At 47.7% G+C, this 21,430-nt stretch overlaps 1 protein-coding gene across 3 annotated transcripts in view; it reads right to left on the bottom strand.

Annotated features, from left to right (window-relative positions):
• NOC2L (NOC2 like nucleolar associated transcriptional repressor) overlaps positions 1–21,430 on the bottom strand; it is an 85,987-nt gene that overhangs the window by 24,827 nt on the left and 39,730 nt on the right. For all 3 annotated transcript variants that reach the window (XM_081016080.1, XM_081016081.1, XM_081016082.1), the window contains exons 10-14: positions 20,545–20,733; positions 15,502–15,641; positions 7,492–7,603; positions 1,677–1,790; positions 442–543 (exon numbers count right to left, since the gene is read on the bottom strand). In XM_081016080.1, the coding sequence (XP_080872206.1) occupies positions 442–543; positions 1,677–1,790; positions 7,492–7,603; positions 15,502–15,641; positions 20,545–20,733 (657 nt within the window). The remainder of the gene's footprint in view (positions 1–441; positions 544–1,676; positions 1,791–7,491; positions 7,604–15,501; positions 15,642–20,544; positions 20,734–21,430) is intronic.

Below are 21,430 nucleotides of genomic sequence, written 5' to 3'. Positions count from 1 at the left end.
TATTATTCTGTGGGGAGGGCTGTAGAACAGTGGCAGAGCACATGCTTTGCATGCAGAAGGTCTCAGATCCAGGCATGGCACGGAGTATCCCCTGTCTGAATCCTTGGGAGAGCCGCTGCCTGTCAGTGCAGACCTCACTGAGCTAGACAGACCAATGGTTTGACTCAGTATAAGGCTGCTTCCTATGTTCCTAGTGCAGAATTTGGGATTGACGGGTGAACAAATACAAAAGTGATGCAGACCAGAAATAGGGCACGTTTGCTCGCCGCTAATAACCAGACAACTTCCTGGATGAGCAAGACTTCTGTAGGTTGTCAAGTCTCTGCAGTATCATACACAGGGAACAAGCTCCGTCAGGATCCCCATTATAGAGGGGCAGGGCTAACCCAGAGAGAGAGGTGCCTTTTCACCCAAGGCTAGTTTTTTGACACCTGGACGCACCTGGAGAATAGTTGGGAGGGCAAGCTCTGGAAAACCGATTGTATAGGCCTGGCCGTGAAGATATTCCAGAATCAGGTCATATAGCTGGTCAATGAGCCCATCCTGTGTGTGAAAAAGCAGGAGAGGGGGGACTTGTTAGAAAGAGAGAGGAAAAGCAAGTGCTTGTATTCTGCTTTCCTTCCACCACTGAACTCGAGGCAAAGTATATGGCTTCTCCACCCAGGTGATCTCCCAGCCAGGCACTGAGTGGTAGGGAATCTGATTTGCATGCAGAAAACACAGCTTCAAGCTCCAGCTTCAAGCCTTATCATCCCCCGGTGTGGCCAGGCATGTCCCCTGTCTGAAATCCTGGAGAACTGTTGCCATTCAGTGTAGATAGGCCAAAGGCAGTTTTCTATGCACCCATTTCAAGGAGCGCTGAATTCAGAACCATGAGGACTGGGAACTTAATGCTCTTTTTAAAAGGAGGACCATAGTTCAGTCGCAATGCACCACTCTGAGCTTTAACCTCAAGCATCACCAGTTATCAATGATCAATCAGGTAATGGAGAGCCGCATCCAATGAGAAGAGACCGTGGCGGCTGTGGTGCTTAAACTACAGTTCCCATCATGCCTGTTCAATACTGTGCTGGTTGGGGCTGATGGGTGTTGGGAGTCCAACAACACTGGGATGGGGCATCAGACGGGTGAGCCTCCCAAGACCCTCTGCCCAGTTCAGCTCTTTTATAACGAAGGACACCTGCACCTTTCATACAGCTGGCCAAATCACAGAGTCCAGACGTTACATATATAATGACTCATATTAATTACTTCTGGTGATGCTTAATTAGACTTGGTTTCGTAATTAATTAGGTGGTGCAGACGGGCTTACGGTTAAGTCGTATTCACTGCCCGCAGGGTGTCCCCCCAATTCTAATTCTATAGTACTCAAACTAAAAATTTTACTAGAGAACTGCAGCTCAGTGGTACAGCATCTGCTTCGCATGCAGAAGGTCTCAGGTTCAATCCTTGGCACCTCCAGGCAGGGCTGGGGAAGAATCATTATCTCCCCCCACACACCCCCAACTCCTTCTGCTTCTACTTATTTGAACATTTCTTTGAAGGGCAGACTATAAATAACCACGCAAGCAAATATGGAAGATTAGGATTTCATAAATTGGGCATTTCAAAAGCTGCTATTCCGAAAAGCCAGAGGCTGGACCACGCCATCTCTGCCCCCAAAGCCCGCCCCTTACCCGGAAAGCCTTCTCCTGAAGATTGGCATTGGACAGCTTCAAGATAACGGAGAAGTTGATGGGTTTTGAACTCATGCGTCCTGGTTTCTTGTTGAAGTCTACCTGCTGGAAAACCTGTGAGATAAAAAGACACAATCTAGTATTTACTATTTGATCAGGAAGGAATTTGGTGTCATGCTATTATAATCGTTCTGATGGCACAATGATTTCTACTTGTCAGGTAGAACAATTCTCCTCTCCCACCTCCACCCCCTTTGCTGTCCTGGGACTCTCCTGAACCTCCAGAGGGGATTTGGGAGATATTGGGGGGGGGGAATGCCAGGGGGGGTGAGAAAGCCCCATTGCATTAGCAAGAATCTTCCCCTAGCAAACCGGGTTAACTGAACCCACCATTCAAAGCTGTTGGTGTACATGCCATTTTACAGAGTGTCAAAGTTCCTGTGGGTACAATTTTCACCCCTCACCCAACTTCCTGAAAGCTCCCCTGCTACCACCTAGGGGTGACCCAGAAGCTGCATTCACACATCACAGGAAGCCGAGACCTCCGGCTCTGGGGCGAGTGAGTAAACATTGCAGTTTAGTGCAATGCCTGAACCTGGCTCGCCAGCCAGACTTAAGGCAACGTTTTGCTTCTGGGTTATACTTCCGGGGTCGTTAAAGAGAAAAAGCAAAGAATCACGCTGCACAAGCAGAATGGCCAACTAAGTCAAAGCTCTCGGCTACGAGATGAAGCAGGGTCAATGCTCTGTAATTTTCACTGACCTTCTCAACGACCCTGTGAGGCTGGGAAGTGACAGAGAAAACAGGTGCCCTTCTCCCAAAGCCACCCCGGTGAGGTCTATGGCAGAGAAAGGATCTGAAGAAATACTTTAGATGCTATGAAAGGCTTGCTGTGGTTAGAGCACCATCTCTAGGTAGGGCTGGGGAATGTCCCCTGCCTGAAACCCCCTGCAGAATTGTTGGCAGTCAGTGCAATGAACCCTGTGCTAGATGGGCCAGTGGTCTGACTCTGTATAAGGCAGCTTTCCTATATTATTCCCTTCCCCTAAACCCAGCCATTTCAAACAAATGAATCAAACCCCAAACAACACAGATAGTGCTGTATCATAAACTCCTTTTCAAGCCTCCCTTAAATTTCAGAAGCAGTTTGATACCTAGCGCTGTGTGTGTGTGTTTCTGTGTGTGTGTGTGTGTGTGTGTGTGTGAGTGAGAGAGAGAGAGAGAGAGAGAGAGAACAAACAGCAGCCCAAATCTGCCCCCCCGCCAGAGTTCAATAAGCTAAACTGCGGAGGGTACACAGATGTTGGGTCTTCCTTTGCCGCGCAACACCTGGCGGAACAATATTCCACCACCCCTCCATCTTCCAGAATCACTATTCATTCCCTTTTCCATGTCCTGGGCCTCTCTTTCTCTCCCACCCCCCACCCTTGGAGTCCAAGCAATGGGGCCCTCACACATCCGTCAGCGACCCACCATTTAGAGAGTCAGCTGAGTGCATTTGCGTCTCTCCTCTTGTGACTCTCTGAGCTTATCAGTTAACCTTCCTTATTCCTACACCCCCCCCCCTTAAACACACACCCAAGGAGTGTGGTGGGGGAGAGAGATGGGTTTTAGATTGTCAGAGCAGCCTTGCCCCCTATGGGGAGGTGGGAGGAGCAGGCGAGTTAGAAGGGAGAGAGACATGGGGGAGAGTTTTCCCACCTTAATTTACACAAACTTGCCTTCCTGTATTAAGTGTCTGAACAAGGGCTACTGCCGGTGGACAAACTTCTTGGCAGTCTGTGTGAATTGATTCTTTAAGTATGCATTGTTATTGTTTTACACTGTATTTATGTACACACAGGGAGAGTTTTTATCATTTTTAAAAAATGCAATCATTATTTTTTTTCAATTTTAAAATATTTCTGTTTCACGTATGCTTTTATTATATAGCAAATCACTCCAGGAAGCAATCCCTAAATGGAAATAAATAAATAAAATCAGCTTCCCAAGTGCCGCCAAAGAATAAGGAATGCCCTCCAGCATCCTCTTAAACATAAGCAGAGCCGGATAATAAAATAATAGCAATCATTAGCTGTAAAGTAGAGCCGAATCTCAATCTCCTTTCAAGTAGGACTGAATCCCAGCAAGGACCCACCTTGTTTTGTTTCTTCTGATTGTAAGTTGTTCTAAACAGTTTTTAATACTGTAATTTAAAGTCATCAATCCCTGCTGGGACCTTATAGCGAAAGTCAGGGGGTAAATAATTGACAGCAGAAGCTTTGAGCAGAGTCCTATCCTAATAATAGCAATAATAATAAACTTTTAAGTAGAGCCAAATTCTACGATTCTATGAAATCCTCTGAAAAAGAATAAGAATAAACAGTAAGACCCCCTTCCCCCAGCCTTGCCCCCTACCCTATACACTGAGACCCTTCCAGACGCCCACTCAACCTCTCCTGAAACATGTCTCACCCCTCAAGAGAGGGAGAGGGAAGGGAGAAGCCGCCAGTCGGGGGGGGGAGCAGGGCAGGTGCTCTTCGCGCCAGAGCAGCCAAGGCGGCTGTCAAGGCCCATCACTGACACGACTCTTATCTCCGGTGGCAGGAGCCAGGGGAATTCCAGCACCTGGAGGGGCGGCAGAAGACGTGCAGGCTGTCAGCGGCGGGTGGTGACAAGGGCACGGGGGAAAGCAGAAAGGGGGGAGAGCACAGTTAGAGAAAAGAGGAGCCGCAGAAGGCCCCTTTCCCTGCTGTTACTTTAGGATGAGAGCAGCAGGGAGGGGAGAGTAATTGCATCCTATGTCACGCAAAGCACACGCCAGGATTCCGGAGAAATTCATTTGAACGGTGGAAATAAGGTGACCTCAGAAGATGGGGCTGGATCTTAGGAACATACCAGGCCTGTCTAAATAAAAAAGAATGGTCACACACACCCTGCCCCATGACAACGTAAGTCCTTGCATGGAGAAAACTAGCACTTCAGGGTTCTGCAGTGGCGATCTCTTTGGTGTGCCATTTTCGACACGTAGCAAGTTTTGTTTCTGAAAGGGAGGAGGGAATCAACTACATGAACACAGTAACATAGGAAGCGGCCTATACCGAGTCAGACAGTGGGTCTATCTAGCTCAGTATTGTCTGCGCTGACTGGCAGCCACTCTCCAGTGTTTTAGGCCGAGGCCTCTCTCAGCCCTACCTGAGAGTCAGCCTGCGATCATCATTTGCATGTAGAGCATATGCTCTGAACTCGGGACCTCGCCTACAACACAGGTGCTTACCTTCTGGGGAAGTGGGGGATGCTGGCTCATCTTCAGTGGCCTAGTCGCTCCCCACCCCCCAACCTGCGAATCTTAGACAAGAACAGCTCACAGGCTGCTGTGGGGACAACAGCTCAGAGGCCTAAACTACCTCACATTGCTGTTGTCAGGACAGCATGATCCTACTCAGAGGAGACCCACTGGAATAAATGGCCGTGACTAATCCTGGTCCATTGATTTCACTGGGTCTGCTCCTGAGCAAAACTAAGCCGGATGAGTGTGTGTGTGTTTCTGTGTGTGTGTGTATCTATATATTGTTGTTTAGTCGTTTAGTTGTGTCCGACTCTTCGTGACCCCATGGACCAGAGCACGCCAGGCACTCCTGTCTTCCACTGCCTCCCGCAGCTTGGTCAAACTCATGTTTGTAGCTTCAAGAACGCTGTCCAACCATCTATATTTATATATCTACCTATCTATATCTCTATCTATCTTCTCACAAAAATACTGGAACCAGAAGATTGAAAGGAAGTTCCGCATTTTGAGAAGCTTATTCCCACACAAACTTCCTTCTTATAAAGGGGCTGCTTGTCTTCGGCGAAGAGTCATGAACCAAGATCTTCCCAACGCAGGCACTCAGTCCGTGTGCGCCGTCCCCACCCGCCGTGGGCGAGCTGCCTGTTGCATGAGCCCAGCGCCATCGGATGTGGTCGCTGGCGGAAGCCAGGAGGAAAAGCACGCTGAGACCACGGGGGCGGCTGGGCTGATATATGTGGCTTGCCACGAGGGAGGAGGCGTCGCCGCTGGGACCCTGTTATCTACCGGAGGTTGAGGGCTGGGAGCTCAGCAGTGCAAGCGGGGAGCGAGAAGGAGGAAGGAAACAGATGCACGGAGGGGAACAGCCAAGAAGCCGCAAGGGGTCCGGGAGAGAGAGAGAGAGAGAGAAAGAGGGAGAGGAAGAGTGCGGGGGGGGGGGGCTTCGCTGGCTGCTGCAGGCGGAAAGGATGTGGTTAACAAACGGACGTTTGCAACGACATAAAAAAAATAACCACAGGAGGGTTCTCGCTTCCCAGCAAACCACGGTGGCTTGGCTAATTCCCAGGCAACGGCCTCTCCCCAAACCACCACCCCTCCCCGCCCCAAACTTCGCACCGTCTGCCATTTCTCCTTTTCCTTCCCACCCTCCCCTTTCAAAGAGCACAAATAGCCAGATGCCGGGGGAATAGTTAAGCAGGACAGTGTGTGGAGGGGGCCCCATAATGAATGCAAGCAACAGATCCTGCACAGAGGTTGCTACACAGCTGAGTTACGCTGTAGGATTTGCTCCCAAGTCCGCATTCGCAACCCATGTTTAAATCACTGCAATACCACTTGTGACAGTTGTGGCTTCTTCCCACCCCCCAAATAATTCTGGGAACTGTAGCTTGTTAAGGGTGCAGAGGGTTGTTGGAAGATTCTCTACTCCCACCCACCCACACAAACTGTGCAGTTTTCACAGGGGATTCTGGGAACTATAGTTCTGTGGGTGGGGATTGGGGGGGAGGTCTCCTAACTACTCGCAGAACCTTTTAATGTTCTACAGCTCCCATAGTTCTTTGGGGCAAGCATTGGCTGCTTAAAATGGTATCACAGCACTTTTTATATATGGTGTAAATGTGGCCCCACACGATGCAGTTCTCAAGAGGCAGCTTGCAGCTCAAATTTGGGGAAGGGGGCAGATTCCTAGGGGATGCGCAAAATTTGTCCCAAATGTGGAGGGCAGCATAGCAGCCGCCTTCAGCACAACCCCTTTGGTCCGGTTACCAAGCCCAACTAACTGAAATAACTGCAAAGCAAAACTTAAGAGAGGGAGCCATTCTGGACCTGTAAGAATCGACATTACAGCTAAACCATTATCAAGCCAACAACATTTCAAAACAGTGTGCAAGCTTTGGAGTCCTCCAGAACTCTTCATCGCCGGGCCAGATGGCTGCTGCTTTGGTACCAAGCCAAGTTTAAGCTTTTGCTGTTAACATAGAAAACCCTAAACAAGACTGTTCTATGCATTTAAAGCTGTATCATACCACTTTGAACAGTCACAGCGTCCTCCCAAAGGATTCTGGGGACTGCGATTTGTTAAGAGTGCTGAGAGTTGCTAGGAGACTCCTATTCCCCTGGCAGAGCTTCAATTCCCCGAGTGGTTTTCTCTGTCAGTCCCTCTCTTCCCAGGGAATTGCAGCTCTGTGAGAGGAACGGGGTCTCCCAACAACTCTCAGTACCTCCTTTACAAGATTACAGTTCCCATGATCCTTTGGGGGAAAACATAATGGTTTAAAGATTACAGTTCCCATGATCCTTTGGGGGGAGCCATAATGGTTTAAAGCGGTGCGATGCCGATTTAAGTGGATATTGCAGGCGGAGCCCAACTTGGGAGCAGTTTGTCCGAAAGACCAGCCTGCACACTGAAATCCACGGAGGACGCTGTCTTGGTAGCAGAGCCGCTGGTGGTCCACCCTGTGCCCACCTGGAAGAGGTCCTGAACACACAGGAAGCTGCTTTAGATTTTATTACTGCGCCATGCACACTGATGGAAAGAGCACTCACCTCCAAGATAAAGGGCAAGACAGGAATGAATGTCCGAGTGCTCTCCGACAGCAGGGTCAGGGCCCGGGCGCAGTGCATGCGCAGGGGGTAGAAGCGAGCTGTGGGCACCAGCCTTGCAGGGAGAGAAAGAGGAGAATGGTCGTCAGCCACAGAATCAAAACTCTAAATCGTGCTATAGAGGTTTCTGCCATGAGAGCCAAACCTGAGAACTGATTTGTTGGCAGAACAGCTGCACATGTATTTCTACAGGCCTTCTAATGCACACTTTGTCCACCAGCAGCAGCAGGACAAGGCAAAGGAACAGCAAGAATGGATGAACATAAGCAAAATGCAGTTTTGCATTTACTTCGGTTTGATTTCAGCCAGGGATGAACACTAAGGAGTTGAAAGCATGGCTTGAAAGTCCATGAGACAGAAACTAAGCTAATAAGGCCTCAGCCACTGATTTTTATTTCTTTACAGCAAGGGTGGGTAGAGAGCCTTTAGCTCTCCAGAAGTTGTCGGGACTCCCACATCCCTTCAACCCCAGGCAATATGGCCATAGTCAGGGATGATGGGAGATGGGGTCCAACAGCATTAGGAGGACCAGAAGTTCCCCACACCTGGACTAGAGGCTTCTGGGAGTGGGAAGTATTGCTCAGAAAGGTGGCTCCCTGTTACGTCTCTGCATGAGTTTCTGCCCTGGATTTTATTAAACTGGAAATGCAACTTTTCCTTTTTATTATTATGACATCTATATATAGCAGTTACGTATATAAAAACAGCTGAAATTACTGCATATATAAAAGTAGTGTTTAAAAAACAATTATAAATATTAAAACTGATTAAAAACTACACCAGCCTATAAAGTAAAATCCATGCAAGTCCAAAGCAGATTTCAAAAAAGTTTTTAGAAGATGGGTTGAAATACAAATGTCCTTAGCAGGCAACAGAAAAGGCAACAGAGAAGGTGCCTCCCTGTAGTCTCTCTGCACGAGTGGCTGATCTGAAGACTTGTCAAAACAGGGATGGGGGAACCTGTGGCTCTCCAAGCATTACTGGACTTCAACTCCCATCAACCCCAAGTAGCATGGCCAATGGCCAGGGATGATGGGAACTGGGAGCCTAACAACATCTGGAATGTCAAGAGCAGGCATTGGGCAAACTACAACTCCCATCATCCCTGACCACTGGTCCTGTTGGCTAGGGATGATGGGAGTTGTAGTCCCAAAACATCTGGAGGGCTGAGTTTGCCTATGCCTGGTCAAGCGGTTCCCCATTCCTGGTACAATCAGGGACAGAGTTCAAGGGTCGCCATCCCAGAACAACTGCTCCGCTTAAAAAAACGGAGAGATCTACAGGAACTCACACCTTTCTTCCTGCTTCTACACCCTCTGCAAGTCCTTCCCACTTTTCAAAGTCATTCCCTGATCACAGCTCTTGTTCTGAGAAGCAAATCACATCACACTGCTCCCCACTCCCACCCCCACAAAACGGCAACGGCGACTGCTGAGATTGTAAAAACCAATGAGGGCGAGAAACTGCATCAGCCACACCATATAAATCACACACCACCCCTTCACCCTCACCCCCACCCACCCACCCGCCAAATAGTGAAATAATTATCACTGGATCCATTATGGAAATAAATCTACTTTCCCGCCCCCCGAGACCTGGCAACCGGCGAAAGCGATGACGAAAACCTTCTACAGGAATTAATTGATTGGGGGATAAACCTGTTAAAAGGTATAGATTTACTGTAAACCAAGGCCATTAATTTCAGAGAGCGAGGCAAGGCGACAGCCGGCTTAAAAACTTCCCAGCGGCGAGGGACAGGCCTGGAATGAAGTATGTGCCAGGAGAGTTTGTCGCCAGACCAGCTGACCGGTGAGCCGCAAGACAGGAAGAGGCTGGAGTACAAGATAGGTGGTTGCCTGAGGAACACAGAAGCTGCCTTCTATCGACTTGGACGACTAGCTAGTATTGCCCACACTGACTGGCAGCTGCTCTCCAGGGTTTCCGGCCTGGAATCTTTTGTAGCCCAATCTAGAGATGAAGGGGATTGAACCTGGAACCTTCGCCTTACAAGGCAGATGCTCTTCCACTGAGCTACAGTCCTTCTTTTAATACATGGGAAGCTGTCATCTACTCAAACCATTGATCCATCTAGCCCAGTGCTTTCCAAACTTGGGTCTCCAGCTGTTGTCGGACTACAACTCACATCAGCCCTAGCTAGAAGACCAGTGGTCAGGGATGATGGGAATTGTAATCCAAAAGCAGCTGAAGACCCAAGTTTGGGAAACACTGGGCTAGCCTACTGTGACTCACAGAGACAGTGTGGCATAGTGGTTAAGAGTGTCGGACTAGGACATGGGTAGGCAAACTAAGGCCCAGGGGCCGGATCTGGCCCAATCGCCTTCTAAATCCGGCCTGCGGATGGTCTGGGAATCAGCGTGTTTTTACATGAGTAGAATATGTCCTTTTATTTAAAATGCATCTCTGGGTTGTTTGTGGGGCATAGGAACTCGTGAAACAGTATAGCAGATGCTGTTAAGTTGTGTTAATTAAGCTGTGTCAGCAATTGGACATAGTATACAGTGATACCTCTGGTTAAGAACTTAATTCGTTCCGGAGGTCCGTTCTTAACCTGAAACTGTTCTTAACCTGAGGTACCACTTTAGCTAATGGGGCCTCCCACTGCCACCGGGCTGCCGCCGCCTGATTTCTGTTCTCATCCTGAAGCAAAGTTCTTAACCCGAGGTACTATTTCTGAGTTAGCAGAGTCTGTAACCTGAAGCATCTGTAACCCGAGGTACCACTGTACTAACATTGCTGCAAGAAAACTCTCCCAGGACATCTGTGGTGCTGCCACTCTCCATTTCTCATTGTCCAAATGCCAAATCCACATCATTTCCTCCCCCCTTCAAAATATAGTCTGGCCCCCCACAAGGCCTGAGGGACAGTAACCGCCGCCCCCCTGCTGAAAACGTTTGCTGACTCCTGGGCTAGGAGATGGGGTCAAATCCTCACTCAGTCTTGAAGCTCACTGGCTGGCCTTGGGCCAGTCACAATCTCTCAGCTGAACCTACCTCACAGGGTAGTTGTGAGGGAGAGAACCTTGTAAACCACTTTCGAGCTCTTTGAGAAAAAGGTGGGCTAAAAATGCAAATAAATAAATAAATGTCTAGGTAGGGATGGCAATGGCTGCTGTCTAAAACCCTGGAGAGCCTGTCCATGTCGACAGCACTGAGCTAGCTAGACCAGTGGTCTGGCACAGTATCAAGGGAGCTTCCTGTGTTCCTGGTTGGCAAATGAGACACCTTCTCTATACACAGAACCCGCAAAGCATAAATGTTTATCTGCTGCCAGCCAGTGTAGGCAACACTAAGCTCCCTACATTACTCTCAGCCAAGAAAATTACCAAGGGGAGCAGTAGCTGCAGTTATATTTGTGGGGCAAAACCTTATTAAAACATTCTGGAATTCTGTGAAGACAGTAGGGGTGTGCAGTTGTGTACCTCAGGACACAAAACAGTTGAACTGCACACTCGTGCAGTAAGTTACACGCAGTGTTCAACCAGTGTCTTGCCTGTTTACATTTGAGAACAAGTGCTGCATAGTGATTAGGGTGCTGGAGTAGGACTAGAGAAATCTGGGTTCCATTCCCCACTCAGCCACGAAGATCAGTGGGTGGCTTTGGGCCAGTCGCTGCCTCTCAGCCTAAATCTACCTTACAGGGTTGTGGGGGGAGGTGTATGCCACCTTGAGCTCTTTGTAGAAAATATTAACAGTGGCAACACCTGAGCTAGGCAAGTGTGCCCACTACCACACAAAGGCTTTATATGTAGCGACAGCTTGTACCTGTGTTCAGGGTAATGTGTGAACAAGCCTAGCATCATGTCTGAATGTGGTTGCGGTGCGGTTGGTGCCAACGACAAATGAACCACGTTCAAACTGCCTGCCCGGTGGGTATCTTTGGGCAAAGTATTTGCAGCAAGAGGCACCTCAGAAATAATTACATTTTAAAAGAAAAAAAGATGGAACATTTGAAGAGAAAAGAAGAAGGGTGGTTCTGGGTATATGTGATTAACTTGGAGAGACAACCCCCCCCCACCCCGGCCGCCCTTATATTCTTCTCAGTCCTGACTACACACACACACACACACACACACGTGTTCTTGGCAAAGCATTGTTTTTTTAACACAGCAACAGCCAAAATCCATTCTGGCAGCCGCACACAGCACTCTTGAACCCCCAGGCCCACATTCCTGCCCCACAACTCTTCCCTCAAATCTCTGTCAAACCGCAGGAAACGAAGCCCGACGAGCCCCCCCCCACCATGCGCCAGAGGGTGGGGGGGCCTTCGGAGGCAGCGGGCGAAAGGAGTCAATTCCAGCTTCTGTCGGCAACCCCTGTGCTGCCTAGTTATCTTGTTTAAGCACATTTAAAATTCTGCCCTGGTTCCTGCCTGAAGCAAGAGAGCTCCCGCGGACGGCATTAGCTTCCACTCTCGTTTCTTCCGCGGCTCCGTTTCTCGAGGGCAAAGCGCCACCTTCTGGGCAAAAAAGTAACCAGCACGGTGCGCTTCTCAACCACCCGATGTTTAGAATTAAAACAAGCCAAAAGCGTTCCTTCTAAAATCTGTTGCCATTTTCTTTTCTTTTCCACCCCTCTCCTCACATTTAAAGTCAACAACTTGTGAAAAGTCACTGTGGTGTAGAGGGGGGTAAGGATTGAAAGGCATTAAGAAATCGATCTTTATCAAATACAGTGGTACCACGGGTTACATACGCTTCAGGTTACAGACTCCGCTAACCCATAAATAGTGCTTCAGGTTAAGAACTTTGCTTCAGGAACAGAAACCGTGCTCCGGCGGCGCAGCGGCAGCAGGAGGCCCCATTAGCTAAAGTGGTGCTACAGGTTAAGAACAGTTTCAGGTTAAGAACGGACCTCTGGAATGAATTAAGTACTTAACCCGAGGTACCACTGTACAGTGGTACCTCAGAAGTCGAATGGAATCCATTCCGGAAGTCCATTTGTCTTCCAAAACGTTCGGAAACTAAGGCACGGCTTCGGATTGGCTGCAGGAAGCTCCTGCGGCCAATCAGAAGCAGTGTCAGACATTTGGGTTCCAAAGAACATTCGCAAACCGGAACACTCACTTCCGTGTTTGCAGCATTTGGGAGCTAAAACGTTCAAGTCACAAGGCATTTGTCAACCAAGGTACGACACTATTGTTTTTTCATGGTCGATGGCCAGGACTGATGGGAGGTGCAGTTCAAAAATATCTGTAGGGTCAAACCTTACCCTCATGTGTGACAGGTGATGAACCAAATTTCCAGAGCTCCACTGGAAGGCTGTTTTCAGCTGAAAACTCATGGTGCTTTTTAGCATTTTGCAGGAGCTATATCTGAAAACTATTCGATTTCTTAGTGCCATTTTGAGGCTCGGCAGATGGCTGCAAGTTCAGCCCTTTGTATTTTCCAGGTAGGGCTGGGAGAGAACCCAGCTTGAATCTCTGGAGAGCTGCTGCCTTCATTGTAAACAATACCAAGATAGATGGACCAATGTATATTGAGATGGGCTCAATATAAGGCAGCTTCCTCCGTTCATATGTCTTAAGAGAAAAGCTTAATGAGTCAAAGCACTGGTCCACCCAACTCAGTACTGTCTACACTGACTGGCAGTGGCTCTCCCCAGGGATTCAGACAGGGTTCTCTCTCAAGTCTACCTGGAGATGCCAGAGACTGAAGCTGGGGGTCTTCTGCATGCAAGACAAATGCTCTAACTGACTGAGATACAGCCCTTTTAAACATTCGTAAGAGACCAGTTTGAATTTTTTAAAAGTTTGTACAAATGCAAACAACCGATCTGCACAGGTTACTCTAGATGCAGAATATGGATGGAACAAGGACCTCTTCATGCTCCATCCATATTCTGCATCTAGAATAAACAGCATACCTGATTTCTAACGTTTGTGCGAACTTTTAAAAATTCAAGCTGCTCTCTCTAGATACAAACACCCTCCATTTTCAAAGCTTTTAGGGCCTGTTTAAAAAAAACAACTTTTGCACACCATCCCAAGAGCCGTCCTCTTATGTGACAGTCACCAGCAAAATTCCGCTCCTCTCCTCCCAGGGACCTGCTGAGCTCACCTTTCCGGGAGGCCTCAGAGGCAGCTGATTTATCTGCTTAGACAGGTGGAAAACTGCCTCAGCTCGTCCGCAGGACAATTAAAAGCCCCGCTTAAGTGACGGAAAGACATCTCGGGGGGTGAGGGAAAGAGAGAGATTGAATGGGGGAGAGAGGCGAGCTCTGGAAATCGTTTAAACCTGTTTATCTTCATCAACACTCAGAGGAGCCCGGAAACGCAAGCAACGTAGGTGGTTTTTTTTTTAAACCAACCGTGCAATCTGGACACGGCATTAACAGGATTTCTGGAGATTGCTGGAGTTTTAGAAAATTTACTGCACACCCATTAGCCTCCAAGTGTGGTCCCAAAGCTCGGAATCAGCTGGTGTGGGCCTGAGTGTGTTAAGTGTGTGTTTCAAATAACAAAAACATTCAGGGTTCTTCATACACGTATAGGTTTGCAGAAATATGTCAAGAGCATCAACAAATCTCAAGCGGCTCCTTTTCAGGGGCCATCACTCATTCTGGATACTTTGTGCTTATGCTGGTTTATGATGTTCTAACCCAGGGAGAGCTGCCAACATGGTGCCCATGGGCACCAGTGTGCCCGCTGGTATGTCCTATGATGCCCACAAAAAGCCTCAGTAAATTAACCCTCAAAATTTCAGCAAGGGCTCAGCCTCTCCAACACTGAACATGCCCCCTTAAACATGCCCACATCTCACCGGTGCCAGGATTAGACGCCTGCCCTCTTTTTCGTTGCAGGTGCAAAGAGCTTCCTTTTTACCCTGTCTGCAATATGGGCTGAAAGCCATATGATACCACTTTAAACACTCATCGCTTCTCCCAAAGCATTCAGGGAACCATGATCTGTTAAAGGAGCCAAGAGTTGTTAGGAGACTCCTATTCCCTCTCACAGAGCAAGAATTCCAGGGAAAAGGGATTGTTAAACCACTCTGGAAATTGTATCCCTGGGAGGGGAATAGGGGGTCTCCTAACGACTCTGGGCACCCTTAACAAACTACACTTCTCAGGATTTTTTCGAGGAAACCGTGACTCTTGAAAGTGGCATGATACTGCTTTAAATGCATAGTGCAGATGTGGCCTCAGTGAGTGGCTGATGGAGATTTCTCCCCCTCCCATAGGGCAGCTGTGCAGGATTGGGATTGCCCACCCTATTTTTGTTGGTCCTGTCTCCTCCCCCCCCCCCTTCTTTCAACGTGGTGGCCATTTTGAAACATGCCACCCACCTCCCGGCAGACATTTTGAGACTGGCACCTACGTCACTTTCTCAAAACTCCAAATGAAGCCCAGAAGGCAGACCAATTTCCATGAACAGGTAAACCAGGAGATGTCATTGCCTTGGGAGTTGGAAGAGGAGGGAGCCCAGCAGAGACAGAGACTAGAGTGCCAGCGGCAGATGAGTTGACCAGTTCCTGGTTCTCAGCTAATTGACCCAGATAGAGGAGCCTGGGTCCGAGGGCCCATTGAAGCAGATGCCATGACCACCACAGGTGCTGTTCCTGAATCCAAGGGACTGGGGGTCCCATCGCCATTCCTCCACCCGCTTTTCCTAAATTAATATATTTTGAGAGTGGACTTGTATGTTTTGAGAGCCATACAGCATAGCACTAAGAGCGTCAGACTAGGACCTGAGAGACCAGGATTTAATTTCCCCATTAGACCAGAAAGCTCACTGGGTGCGACTCACAGCCTGACCTACCTCACAAGGTTGCTGTGAGAATAAAGTGGAAACGGGACAGGATAAAACCGAAGACATAAGAGAGAACTTTCTTCGCCAGCTTGAGCTCCTCGGAGGAAAGGTGGGATATGAACACATAGGTTTCGAAAGGCAAACAAGCGAAAGGCAAGCCTGACACAGAGGAAACGAAAGACTTACTTAATGCAGCCTATGATGACTTGGGTCAACGGGTAGATCAAAGGCTCCATGACGTCGTTCGGATGGATGGTGCTCAGGACCCGACACCAGAAGTACAGGCAATGGACATACTGCCAGTTGTAAACAGACTGGTAGTTTTCCTGAAGGGTGAGGAAAGAGGTAAATAGAGAGATCTTCTAACAGAGGTCACTGAAGAAACATAATTTATACAGTTGGGGGGGGGGGAGGATCTTATTCATATTATTTATTTATTTACCATTTATCTTCATTTACAAATCATATTCCTATAAAAACATATTGAATTTGTTGGATGATAGAAATATATATACCATAGATATAGAGGCAACTCCCAATTGACGCGCACCCAACTGCACGGCACCGAACCTGGAAGTGACTGTAACGTCACTAAAACAGCAGAACACGGGAGGGGCAGAATGCCTTTTGCAGGCCCCAATGTAACAATTTCAAATGCAATGCAGAATCAATGCAAATATGAATTGCATATCCTGCTTACTGACCATCAGGCTCTCAAAGCTGTTTACAAAGTTAAAAAAGCACAATTGTCACTTCTTATCATCTCCTCGTCTTGCTCCCAATATATTATTCAGTGTTTCCCAAACTTGGGTCTCCAGCTGTTCTTAGACTACAACTTGCGGTATCCCTGACCATTGGTCCTGCTAGCTAGGGATGATGGGAGTTGTAGTCCAACATCAGCTGAAGTTTGAGAAACACTGCCTTAAGTCAATGATTTGATGGGAGCTGGGAGTCCAACGACATCTGGAGGAGCAGTTTCCACTTCCCCATTGTAACCAGTCTTAATGAGAGCCAGAGCAAGCACTCATGCAGAGACACAGCATGGAACCTCCTTCCTGCATGGTGCTCCTAGCTCCCATGAACCTTTAGATAGGGAACCTGTGGCCCTCCAGATGTCACTGAATTATAACATAATCCCTGACTACTGGACATCCCCACATCTGCCTTAGGCCTGACTATGGAGGCTGGCACCCATTGCCATTTTTGTGACTGATTAAAGCAGCACCACTAGAAGAAAAAAATTAAAAATCCTAGGCATTTTTAAACTCTGCCTGAACCATCTCACTTTTTCTGCCACTTGGGGGTGCTGGTTCTTCCACTGATAACTTTTTCTTTTTTAAAATTGACCAGATTGGAGAGGAATCCCCTAAACATATTTTAAAGTAGCCTATGCCTCTCACATTGCCACACTTCCCAGAGTGATTTAACAGTCAATCCCTCTTCCCAGGGAACTCAGGAAATTGTAGTTCTGTGAGGGGGAATAGAAGTCTCTTTAGAACTCTCAGCACCCTTAAACTACGGGCCCCAAAATTCTTTGGGTGAAGCCATGGCTCTTTAAAGTGGTATAATACTGCTTTAAAGATATGGGGTTGATGGAGGCAAGATGTGACTGCAGGTGTGTGCAAGAGCTTGGGGGGGGGTAGGTTTTGCATTCCCATTTCTTTTTGCAATACATCCTTTGCTTGGTTATTCAATTGTTAAGACTTCTAGAACTGGAATTGTAATGAGGGGATCACAGCAAAAGAATCCCTGACAGACAACCACCGAACTTCTGCTTAGAACTTTCATTGAAAGAGAGTCCACCGCCTTCCAAGGCAGGCCAGCCGACTGCCAAACAGCTCCTCTGTCAGAAAGTTAGTATCTCACATTCACATTCCTTTAGACTCGAAACACACCAAAAACTTTTGTTATGTTTCTGGCATTCATAGAAAACATTTTCTTTCCTCCCACACCTTCCCAAATTGGTCTATTTATTATCTCTCGGCAGTTTTTAATTCCTGTTGGGTTTTCATGCTTTAATACTGTTTTAAGATCTGTATTATTATATTCCATTTCTGCTTCTTTATCGTTCAGCTGTGCTGTATTTACTTCTTTTATTGTCAAGCAAAACGCCACCTTGAGCTCCTTTGAGGAAAGGTGGGATACAAATGTAGTAAACATATAGGTAAATAAATATTGCATTGCACTGTTAAAATCCCTTTTAACAATGTTTTCGTGATTTTCATTGTCTTGTTTTCTTACTTTAGCTGTAAATTGCTTTGTGGTTTTTGGTTTTTTAAGAGGGATATACTGAATAAACCTAAGCATAAAAACATAATGTGGTTGTCACCGTAAGATCATAATATTGCAGGAAAGGCTATGAACACTCAAAATGCGCTGCACAAGTGCAAAAAAACCCCGATACTTTTGCATGGGGAAAAAGGCCATAGCTCATGTTCAGAGCATCCATTTTGCATGCAAAAATCCCAGGTTCCCTCTTGAATGTCATCTCTAAGTACGGCTGGGAGAGACTTCTGCCTGAGACCCTAGAGAGCCTCAGTCAGTCAGAGTAGACTAGTGTTACTCAAAGTTGGGTCTCCAGCTGTTGTTGGACTACAACTCCCATCATCCCTAGCTAGCAGGACCAGTGGTTAGGGATGATGGAAGTTGTAGTCCCAAAACAGCTGGAGACCCAACTTTAAGAAACACTGGCGTAGCCCATACTAAGAACTAGAGGAACAAGTGATCTAACTTAGCCTAAGACAGCTCCCTATGTCTTAAGGCAGGCATTCCCTAACTCAGCCCTCCAGATGTTTTGGGACTACAACTCCCATCATCCCTAGCTAACAGGACCACTGGTCAGGGATGATGGGAATTCTAGTCTGAAAAAATCTGGAGGGGCAAGTTTGCGGGTATAGGGCATAGGGCATAGGGCATATAGGGCTTAAGGCATAGGGATGCAGCTTAGTGGCAGAGCACCTGCTTCTTATGCAGAAGGTCCCAGGTTCAATCCTTAGCAGCTCCAGGTACAGCTGGGAGAGACTACTGCCTGAAATCCTGAAACTCTGTTGCCAATTATGGAACCATAGAGTTGAAAGGGATCCCAAGGGTCATCTAGTCCAACCCCCTGCAATGCAGGAATCTCAATACTGAGCTGGAAGGACCAGTGGCCTGACTCAGGATAAAGGCAGCTTCCTATGCTTCTGTCTTTCCCCTTCATTTACCTATTTGCCACTTGCATTGTAAAATGGATGCATTATCAAGATGGGGAGTAACAATAATTCGGGACTGACAGAAATTTAATCTGCGCCTCCCTCGCTCTGAACTGCCTCTCCCACCGTGGAACTAACTGGATTTGGGTCCTGTCTGGCTCACGGCTGAGGGTCTGAGAAGCCAAACAGATCCAATTAAGGTCCTAGACTTTGGTTATCTCTCCTCAGCTTATCTGCCATGTCTGAGCATCTTTTGGGAAGGGGGGGAGAGAGAAGGCTTAACATGGTAACCAACCCCTGCAAGCACCAGGGGTGTAAATCAACCCACTAATCTGTGTCGGTATTGTTTACTTTAAAACACCAATAAAGAGGGGATTAGCAATTTGCCTTGCATTAAGTCCACGTCAGACTGGATGAGACCCCAATCTGGGGATGGAAAGGGATAGGGAGGGTGGAATTACCTGCTCTCTCCCACCCTATCTTACTTTTCCTCTGGTGGCTGAGTGGCGGGGGGAGAACAGGAGACACACAGCTCTAATGGGGTCTAGGAGGACCCAGGCTGCAACAGATACAAAAATGGGGGCAAATGACAGGTTGCCAAAAAGAAGATGGGGGTTTTTTTTGGGGGGGGAGGACAAAGTGGGGAGACTCTATAATCTTCTTTGCTACTTGGTGGGGCTTTCGGTTAATGCGATGAAATGAAGATTTCATATATCAACAGAAGACATGCCAGAGCAGAAGACAGCTGATAAAGCCAGGCTGTTGTTGTGAGGGATATCTTTTTTTATTCCACACCCCACCCTCAATAAAGACCAAGCGACAGATAAACAAAAAATATCAGCACCTCTCTAAGGCTGCGTACACACTGTAACTTTAAAGCACATTTGAGGAGCATCCTTTTTTCTGAAAGAAATATGGGCACTGTAGTTTGTTAAGGAGAATTGCAACTCTGCAATTCCTGCTAGGTGAAACTATAGTGCCCAGAATTCCTTGAGGGTAAGAAAGTGCTTTAAAGGTATGGTGTGTAGAAAGTCGATAAGTTATACTCCAGGTGTATCTTGAGCAATGGAACTAAATGGGGAGATTCAAGACCTAGACAGGAAACAGGAAGTGCTGGGACAGGAAGTTAGGGAATGCGACCCTCCCATGATCTCTCTGCAGCTTGACCAGAGTGGACTGGTGTGTGAGTCCACACAGAACTGAACAAAGATATCTCACCTAGTGCTATGAGACAGGAAGAAAAAAGTCTCCCTATTCACTTACCATGTCACCTCTTACTTATGTTTTCACAAAAGTATAAAGCCCCAAATGCTACAACCTTTCCTCACAGAATGTTACTCCATCCCTGTGGCACCCTGGCGTGCCTTGAATTATGATCGGGGTGCCATGGGCAACACTGGCCTCTGTATCTCTTTCCCTCCCTCCTCTGATGCCCTCTCACGTCTCTGCCTCCCAAAGGCTTGCACAGCTGTTGGTTGCAGCAGCCTTGGCTACAAACTCCATGGGTGAATGTTTCCTCTGGGGCTGGCCAAGAGGTGCTGGTTGCCAGGAGCTGAGGCAGCCTCAGAGTAAGCAAGTAAGCAGGCGAGGGAGCCCAGCCAGCCCTTGCTGCTGGGAATGGACAGGCAAGTCCCAGGCCCCTGAGGGGCAGTGTGAGGAGGCACCTCTCTTTGGGGCAAGGGGGGCAGCTCAGAGACCAGGGACGGCATCAGCAGCTGCCCAGAGGACTCCCAAGGAGAGGGAATAGAAGAGGAGGTTGACGGAACACTCAACAAGGGAGGAGTGAGAGGCTGCCAGCTCTGCAGGCAAGGGGCGACATAACTGGGCTCCTGAGCCCCACAGGGGTGCCGCAGAAGCTGGTCAAGGAAGCCGTGGACTCAAAAAGGTTTAAAACCTCTCCCCTGGATCATTCTGGTTGCCCTTTCCTGAACCTTTTCAAAACTCTACGATACCCTTTTTGAGCTGAGGCGACCAGAACGGTGCACAGTATTCCAAATGCGGTCACACCAGAGATTTGGAAAGCAGCATTGTAACTTGCCTTCTTCTTCATGGCCATGGCACTGCGCAAATGGATGGCCAGCTGGCGGATGTAGACGAAGGCATGCTGGTATGAGACGGAGGTGTCGAGGGAGTACATCTCCGTCAAAGTCCGTTGCATGAAGTTGATCATAGGGAGGACATTGGGGGAGGTGAACCTGGAGTTCTTCACATAGGAAATATACATTTGCTATAAAGAAAAAGGTGGAGTTTGCGGGGGGAGGGGGTTGGAGGAAACCAGAAGAAAGTTTATTTAATTTTAACAAAAAGTATATAGGCCACTTGACTGTAATATAAAACCTCTGAGCGTCTGGCAAGAATACATTAAAGCCATTCAATAAAAGGCTGTTAAAAACAAGCTTTAAAAACCATTCAAAAGATAATTCAAATCAGCAGTAGTCCCTAAAAATGCATTGTGCCTTAAACTTAAATGTAGAAAAAGAATTTCAAATCCAATACGGTTGCCGAATGAAATAAAAAAAAAGATCCTCTACTTAGAAGGCTTCTTGGAAAAAAATAGTTTTCTTTTATTTCTTTCTTACACTGCTGGGCTTCAAGAGGTAACCCGGAAGGCAGACTTGCCGTGGTTTTAAAAAGCAGCAGCAAGGTATATGGAGGCCCATATCTGACTGTGCCCACTGTTTGAGGCTGCCATCAGATCTAAAGGAGGGGCAGGTGGGAGCTTTTATCCTGCTCTACTTTATAGGCCTCTGACCATCGAAAAACATCCATTCATTCATTCATATATATCCTGTTCTAGCAGGGCTTGGCGCTAGCCAGGTAAGTGAAGGCAATAAACAGATTAAGAAGGGCAAATCCGAGCAGGCAAAGAGGAAGTCCAGGGTAGTGTAGGGAAGAGGAATCAAGGCAGTTCAGGACCAAGGACA

The sequence above is a fragment of the Podarcis pityusensis genome (genome assembly GCF_964106645.2).
Source record: "Podarcis pityusensis genome assembly, chromosome: 8".
In the NCBI taxonomy this organism is placed as follows: Eukaryota; Metazoa; Chordata; class Lepidosauria; order Squamata; family Lacertidae; genus Podarcis; species Podarcis pityusensis.
The sequence above is the reverse complement of the archived record's forward strand: the minus strand, read 5'-3'. Positions and strand labels throughout refer to the sequence as shown.